Source organism: Apium graveolens, chromosome 6, assembly GCF_009905375.1.
Source record: "Apium graveolens cultivar Ventura chromosome 6, ASM990537v1, whole genome shotgun sequence".
NCBI classification, from domain to species: domain Eukaryota; kingdom Viridiplantae; phylum Streptophyta; class Magnoliopsida; order Apiales; family Apiaceae; genus Apium; species Apium graveolens.
The window spans coordinates 123882647-123891235 of record NC_133652.1 but is presented as its reverse complement, the minus strand read 5'-3'; the positions used below and the strand labels follow the sequence as shown (position 1 = coordinate 123891235).

Sequence of the window (8589 nt, the reverse complement as noted above, 5' to 3'; positions counted from 1 at the left end):
AACAGTGCAGTTTCAGTGTTCAACTAAAACACAACAACATTTAAGTCATAAAAATAGTTTCAGTGTTCAACTAAAACATAGCAGCATTTAGGTAGATCCGGCAATTTTGGACACGACACGACTTACACGACACGAAACGACACAAAAATTTAGTGTTTGTGTTTGCATTTTTAGTACACGACATGAAAGTACACGAACACAAAAGTATACGGTCGAGATTTAGTGTCGGTTTTGTGTTTAACCTTCGAGTTCACGACACGACATGAAGTATACGACATAAATAAATATTATAATTAAATTTTAATATTTTTTATAAATATATATAGAATTATAATAAATATATGCATATTTATTTTTAAAATATTATTTGATTTCATTATATTGTATAAAATTGAGATCTAAATATATATTTTTCATATATTTTATAATTTTTTTACATAAAAATCTTATATTTTAATTTATACTAATATTAAATTTAATATATATTAATATTCAATTAACACGACATACACGACGCGAACCGAAAGTACACGAACACGAATGTACACGAACGCTAAACATGTCGGTTTTGTGTTTGACATTCAAGTACACGAAACACGAAAATACACGACACAAAAATATACAATACGAACTAATTGCCAGATCTACATTTAGGTCATAAAAATTAACGGACTCAAACGGGTGGAAATCTCGTCTTTTTCGGTAGCAAGACGGTAGATACTTAGTAGCAGGAAGGTAGATACTTGTTAAGGAAATCATACAAGTTATCATATATTTAAAGTTGTTTCATAATTCCTAAAGGTGTTGTTTCATAATTCCTAAAGGTGTTGTTCAAAAACTTTACTACAGCTAGTTTTTTATGGGGATATAATAGGAAAAAAAACCATTGGTGCAATGGGAATATTTGTGTATGCTTAAGGTGAGAGTGGCCTTGGGTTCTAGAAATTTTAGAACTTTTCAATCAAGCTCTATTTGTCAAAAATTTTTTTGAGATTCTTTAATTTGGAGAAGTCTTATGTTTTGGGAAAGAGGGCATAATGAAGGGTTATAGAAGGAGGTGGGTGATGGTAATTTATTAGCAGATAATTTAAGGAATCATCCAATCAAATGTGAGTAGTTTCCTAATCAGGATCAAACAATTTTTGAGTCAAGAAAAGTGTGAAATTTTCTGTCATGAGTTGGCAAGCTTGGTATATGAGGAATAGTTTTGTCCAAGAAGAGTATGCATCTACTGCTCTGGTTAATTGGTGTCTTAAGTATGTTATAGATCTTAGAGTTTTGAATGCTTCTGATACTAACATAGTAAATAGGAGCGCCTCCCTTGGACTTGTCAAGATTAATGTATATGGAAGTACAAAGAGGAAAACTTCATGATGTGATTTGGGTATTGTTGTTTGTAATTGATTAAGGAGTATGCATTCAAGTTAAAAGTACTCATTTACACAAAACTGTATACTGGAACTAACACAAACTAGCAAATTGTTTGAAGGGACAACAAAAGCAAGATAAATCAAGCGCACATTCTTTTCACTTCAAACTCAAATCATCTCGTGAGAACAATGAATTAATAATCTTTTATCTCTTCCTAACTGCAGTCGACTTCATTTGTTTCACTGCTAACTAAATATATATAATTACATGATTACATCTCTTTAGCTAATGTTTATATGCAAAGTATGGTGTCTTCTATAAATTTCTACGGATATAAACTATAAGACAAGTTGGAATTTAGCAAGAAAAGTTAGCCACCTGCAAGAAATGGATAATGGCTATCCAAACTTTTCTGCAATACTTTTAAGGGTAAGCATGAACCCGGGCTGCTTCCATACAGACTGTGAGACTTGCACGAATCAATCACTGTATATTTGGTAGAAACAATCTGAACTTAGCATGAGGTCCTCTGACTCCATTGCTTCATTGCCACGAGTATATGTTCAGACTATACTCGAGCAATTGGAGAAAAAGGTGGATTGAGAACAAAAGACGTTGGTGCTTTCTTTTTCTCCTCTTCAACAGTTTCAAATATATATTTCACATCTTCATCTAAAAGCAGAGAATCACATTGTAGTAAGTCATCTCTGGACTGTCCAACTGCATCAGTAGCCTCTGTACTGTGCACTATAGAAACACATATGGCAAATGCCTGCAATGTACTTAATTGTGCATGAAAATCAACTTCATACTCTCCCTCATTGGTTACTGTCATTCTTAATGCCGGTGATTTCTCTTTTCCTCCCTGTTAAGAGTAGTGAATGAATATCAGAAGAGGTCACATGCTGAAGGAGGTAGAGGTGACGTATGCAAGTTTATAGACTTGTACAAGAAGCCTTACGGGTGAACTTACAAGACCACAAATGTAATAGACTACTATTTTGGGAAGCATGTCACTCTTATTAGTGAACAGTTGAGAAGCTTACCTGTATATAAAGTTTCCAAGGCTGCTGGTTGTTTATGGTACAATGGTCGTCAGAACATCGGTTGGAATTGTCAAATGCAACAAGGGGGCAACCCATATCCCAGCCTCCACAGTCACAGCCTCCGCCAAATTTCCATCTATCTAGTAGTCCTGAAGGGCCAGGACAATCCTCAGTTGGCAAACCATGATTTCCGGAAGATGTTACAACATTTACCTTAGCCGGGGTTAAGCAGTCTGTTCTCTGGTCCATTCCTTGAAGATCACGCAAGTTGATATATGATTGGTTACTCTTCTGATTCCTTCTTTTTTCCTTTAAGCTTTCTCTCTTCTCTAACGGAACTTGTATAACAATTGCCGCAATTTCATGGTTTGGATGCAAATATGCTGGTTCCCACTGACAGTGACCACCATCAGAGACATATTTTGGTTGATCATTATTTTTCATCAGATCAGAAGTCTCATGCAAATTGCATGTTCCCCCAGATAAGTTTGCTTTTAAACTTGTGAGAGGTTTAGCAACTTTACGTGAAGAGAACGAGTCCTTTTGAGCAGTTACATCTTTTATTGCCTGCCTAATATCATATAACACAAATTCCGTCACCATTAAGTTTTCCAATGCTCCAGCATCTTTGAGATCCGAACGCAATAAACAAGATACTTGCATCTGTCCCACCATAGAGGATTCTTTAATGCTCTCTTTTATTCCCCAACCACTAGATTTAGTAGCTCTACTATTGTTTTGACTGGTGTGGAAGGTGTATAACCAATTTAAAGCATTTCCAACTTTCCATGTCTTGGCTATAATTTTGTCTTCTGGACTCTTCACGGAGAACTCAAAAAATGGCATCCCATGTTTATTTCTCAACTTGAGATGACCACGTAAATGAGCTGGTGAACAAGAAGCTGGAGGCTTATTGCACTCCTTGAGAATTTGAGAATCACTTGTATTCTCTAATGTTTTTGTAAAATCAGGCAGGAGTGATCTTTGTGATCTCTTGTTTCTGCTGATGCTAGCTTTTTTAATTAGAGTCCGCTCATTAACAGATCCCAAATGACTTCTCTGTGACTGGGACTTGGGGAACGGCTCAAATGTCTTTCTTGTGGGGCTGAAGCGGGAAGTTAGAGTACTTGGTGCGGAGCAGTTGCTTTGCGATTGAAGAGGCGTACAGGGAAGAACTCGTTTAACAGTTGATGAATTTTGCGTGACAAAACCAGCATCTACTCTCTTTTCAAGTCCACTATCATCTCTTGGAAGACCAAAAGTTAAATCATGACTGCACATGGATGCCTCAACATCTTTTCTCTCTACGTATCCAGCTGACTGATTTTTTCGGTCCTCAGATTCCAAGGAAATCTTTAAAAAGCTATTTAATGATACCTCTCTTTTTGAAATAGGTCTGCAGGAGCTACTGGAAAACTCCTTGGAGCTACATGGCTTGCTAAATGATGTACTTGATTCCGAATTAAGAGACATCGCTGATGTTCTATGCTCTAGTGATGACTTATCTTCATCTGATTCACACAGTGATTCTAAAACCCCCAATGATAAGGCATGGACACTGCTCTGTGGAAATTCAATTTTTCTCCTGTCCCCAGCATCACCTAAATCCCTCATTGTTACTTCTTGCGAATTTTGATAGACAGAACCTCTTTTCAGAACTTTATTACCTTCCAGGACAATATTCCTAGATTGAGATCTTTTACAGGATGCACTACGATAGCGCCTAAACCTAATATCCGAAAATCCTTGTTTTGGGCTCAACGTATCATAAGGTATACTGTTGGTCTTCTTCCTTTCATCTCTGGAGAATTGCCGCGGACAAGGAAGAACAGTATTAGGACTTCCGTCAATTACACAGAACTTCTCAAATTCCAAGTCCATTACCAAACCAAATTCTAGAAAGCAAATCTACAACAAAGAAGGTGACAGGGAGAATATGTTAACTACCTTCTGATTTTACAAATTCAGTTTCAAAGAGAAAAAAAAAAGAGAACTGATAAGAGAAAAAATGATATCAAGCTCTTCAAAACTATATAATTACATTAGTCAAGAATCATTAGTTCAATTCACAACCAACTGAATCGAAATAAATTCAAAGCATTACATAAACTTATCTAAAACAAAACCAAGCAAACAAAACAATCTAATGGTTCATTTATAGTAAAGCAGACAAACATTCAGGTAAATGCCTCAATCAGCTGCAATCTACTCAAATATACTAGTTAGCCATTTAAAAATGTAAGATTGAAAGAAACCAGTTTTTCAGAATGCATTTAAATTTGATCTTTAAGAATTGTGCATTAACTGACAAAAATGGAACCATAGATTCAGAAATTCAAAAAAAAAAAACCTTACCCATTTGCTCAAATCAGAGAAGAGAAAACTTTATCAGATTACAAAATCATTCAACAGTTCCAGGATCTTATAATCAGTAAGAAAACATTGCTAATAAAATGCAGATTGACCCTATGCAATATAACAATCTAGAAACACAAAACAAAATCTTGAAGCCACCAAACTCAACCATAAAGAATAAGCAAATTTTCATACTTGAATCTGAAGAGAGATAATATAATAAAAACGCAATCATCAAAAACCTGTAAATACACTTGCATTCCAAGCTAATTAAAGCAAAGAAAGTGGTCAGGCCATACCCCACTCTGGATCTCAGAGAAGTAAGCTCAAAGAAAAAGCAAAGAAAGTGTTCTGCAAATACTCATTTTGCATAAACGTATTCTACAAGATAAACAACCATTGAATTATAAACTTAGAAATATCAATATTAGCAAATGATAATCAAAAGCAGAAACAAACAAGAAACCATAACCAACCAAACCAACAATAATACAGCAGCAACAAAAAGCAAGTTTGTAGGTTGTAGCTAACCTTTGATCACTGTCAAGTCTCTTTCTTCTTCTCTTATTTCTCTCTCACATGAGCAAGATGATTGAGGAGACAAACAGATGCCAGGTTTCTGGTCATGCCCACTTAAAAAAATTGCATCTTTTTGCTAAACAACAGCAAAAAGAATCATCATCCTTAAGTCATCATAACCTACCATGCTATATTGCCTTCACTTTCTATTCCAAGTTTTCTAACTTTACCTTTTAAGCTACTACTACTACTATCTACTCCTCTAAAAGCAAGAAAAATTTAAAATATCATGCAAAGAAAGTGTAGGATTATAATGAAACTACATTTGTACCCCTCAAAGTTGTGGCTGGTTAAGTTGAAGTGAGGGGTGTTTTGGGATTTCAATGATTAAAGCAATAAGGAAACATCTGGATTTTCGATTGAAAGAGACAGCCTCTGACACAAATTAGTACTATCATATTGTATTATACTACAGTATAATAGGGACCACAGTTTAGTTACTATATATTATAATGCATCCAAATAACCCAGGATTCTTTCGATCAATGTTGCCCCTTGTTTACACAATTCAAATTTTAAATTTCTACATGATCCAATTCACATTTCTCTCCGTACAGTTCCGATGACTAATTGAACATGGTTACATGGTTAAAATGTTTTTGACAGATACTTCTTAGTCCCTAATTACTTGTCCAGTTTTAATTTTTGAGCTTTAAATTGATCAAACTCTAATTTATATATATAATTTTATTAAAAAAATATTTAAAATTTAAAATATTATATCATTGTAAAGTACGTCTATTTTATTTTAATATGTGATTTTCACTTTTTTAAAAATATATTAATAAATTTAATTTCTAGTCAAAAGTTAGTACTTTTAATCACTTTAAGATTTAAGAGTTGAACTGGCTCTAATAATTTAAACTAAACAAACTCCCTCAAAAACCAAATAATGTTGAAACAGAGAGGATCAAAGCTAGGTTGTGCATGGCAACCAACTGATTCAATTGTCAATACAGAGGGGGTCCAACATTGGCTTAGATGACAAAATAATGGGTCAGTTATCACGGTGCATGTGCCATTAAATTATCATCCCAAGTAGTACCTTCGATTTAATGTGATCCAAATTTTATTAAATTCAACATAATAAATGTACATTCTTGTTGCAAGAAATGTGCTACAGTAGTAGCTTGTTCAGTTACTCGGGAATGCAAAAACAGGAAATTCGTATTCATTAAAAAGATTAGCACAGGATAATTACCGAAACAAAAGAAAAGAAACTTTTGTCGGTTGAGTAGCATTAGACTCACGGAGCCTACAGGGCACAGGCTACAGCGGAATATGCACTGTAATAAATTATTGAAGCGATTTTACAGGTTCATTCATTTAATACATTACTAACTTCCAAATCCGAGTGTTAGCTGCCTGTCGGTAACCATCAAATGTGACGGTCAGAGCATCTCCAACATAGACCCATCTATTTGGTATATTTATATGTTAGGTATATTTGTGAAAGTTATATTTATTTTAATTATTATTTAAATTTTAACCATTTTGCCAGGTAACTATTTGTTAATTAAAACTAGTTTTATAACACGTTCGATGCACAGGTATAAAAATTTATTTTTGGTGGATTTCGAACCTGAGAGTTTTAGTATTATATAAATAATAATATAAATATTTGATATTGGCGGTTTCGAACCTTGAAGTTTTAGTATTATATAAATAATAATATAAATATTTGTTGTTGGCGGGGTTCGAACCTAGGAGTTTGACTAGTGTATATTGTTTTAATATTTGAATCTAACGGTCCTGATCACTTGATTAAAAATATCCAAGAGTTATAAATGGGGAAACCAACCAAAAAAAACATATCAAATTATACTTATTCCGATTATTTCTAGTATAGTGTAAATTATAGCTATTTAAAAATGATCTATATGTATTTATTTATTGATCCTCTTCTCATTCTTTATACTCTCTCCGTCCCACTGGATTGTTTACGTTACTTTTCGGCACGCTTTTTAATGTTCGTTTAAAGTATAGTTTCATAATATTTTTAAATAAAAATTTTATGTTTAAACTTGTATTCAATTTTTTTTTTGAAAAAATATTATAAAACTATATTTTATAGAATTTTCAAAATGTGTAACAAATAGTAACCTAAACATCCCAGTGCAACGGAGGGAGTATCATTCAAAGTGTATCCCACCTTATTTGTTTTAATCTATATGTATAACTTTATTTTCATCTCCAACTAGTTGAAATCCCATGTGTGTAGATGTATTTATATATAATTATTTGATTTTTAGTGGTCATATATTTTATTTTTATATGTAAGTAATGTTGTTAATTATTTTTTCATTTATTTTTAATATCTTATTATCTTTTCTATCAATCTTAATAATTATTTATTTTATTTTATAATATTTTCTTTAAAATATTAACATAAATATAAAAATGTTATAAAAATTATCACTAAATATTTTTATTAAATATTATTATTTTACTTTCACTAATATGTATTTGGATTTAATAAAAAAAATAATAATTTGAGTATAGCTAAATATCATTGAAGTAGAAATACTTACAGATTCAATAAAAGTTTTAGCTAATCATATTTTAGTTGACGATTTTAATTTTTACCCTTAAAGATAGCGTCGACAATCTCGTACGCAACCTTCAATCGTTCCTATGTGCATTCGGTTTCCGAATCTTCCGATCTGTTTTTACACGATAACACGGCACGAAAATGACACGAAAATTACGGGTTTGGGTTGACATTTTTGGTACACGAACACGAAAGTATACGAATAAATTTTGCTTTGATTTTGGGTCTACTCTTGGGTACACGACATGAAACGAAAATACACGAAATAAATAAATATTTAAATAAATTTTTCAAAATTATATGAATACATATATCTTAAAATAATATTTTATATATAATTTTTATAAAATAAATTCAAATTTAAATTTCACACGACTTGACTACACCTGAGTATTCATGACTTATTAACCTAAGACTCGATTAGTAAAAACTTAATATTTAAATATATGTAATATTTATCTTCATTCTTATTATTAATTTTAAATTACACGAAACACGACACTAAATATACACGAAATTAAGGAAAACGAAATGAATTATTAACTGTTTAAATATAGATTAGATATTTATGATACGAAACACAAAAATATATTATACGAAATTATACAAAACGAACGAATTACCAGCTCACAGTATTTTTGTTTTGTACGATCAAAATTTAAAAAGTGATTCATATATGATACATTT

The 8589-nt window shown here is 32.3% G+C and overlaps 1 protein-coding gene across 4 annotated transcripts; it reads right to left on the bottom strand.

Annotated features, from left to right (window-relative positions):
- Window positions 1-1531: 1531 nt before the first annotated feature.
- On the bottom strand, window positions 1532-5545 carry LOC141667025 (uncharacterized). Of its 4 annotated transcripts, none has more exons than XM_074473318.1 (3): window positions 5304-5545; window positions 2418-4325; window positions 1532-2236 (listed from the first exon to the last, which is right to left on the bottom strand). In XM_074473318.1, exons 2-3 carry the CDS (start codon window positions 4296-4298, stop codon window positions 1940-1942), a joined length of 2178 nt encoding a protein of 725 aa, XP_074329419.1. In that variant the 5' UTR covers window positions 4299-4325; window positions 5304-5545; the 3' UTR covers window positions 1532-1939. The 4 variants fall into 4 exon arrangements, with proteins under 4 accessions (XP_074329419.1, XP_074329418.1, XP_074329420.1 ...); XM_074473317.1 differs by lacking the exon at window positions 5304-5545 and adding an exon at window positions 5015-5282; XM_074473319.1 differs by lacking the exon at window positions 5304-5545 and adding an exon at window positions 5072-5281.
- Between the last annotated feature and the right edge of the window lie 3044 nt (window positions 5546-8589).

Coding starts and splice junctions, on each gene's coding strand:
- LOC141667025 (XM_074473317.1), bottom strand. Junction 2,237..2,417: donor CTTGGAAACTTTATATACAG/GTAAGCTTCTCA, acceptor TACTCTTAACAG/GGAGGAAAAGAGAAATCACC.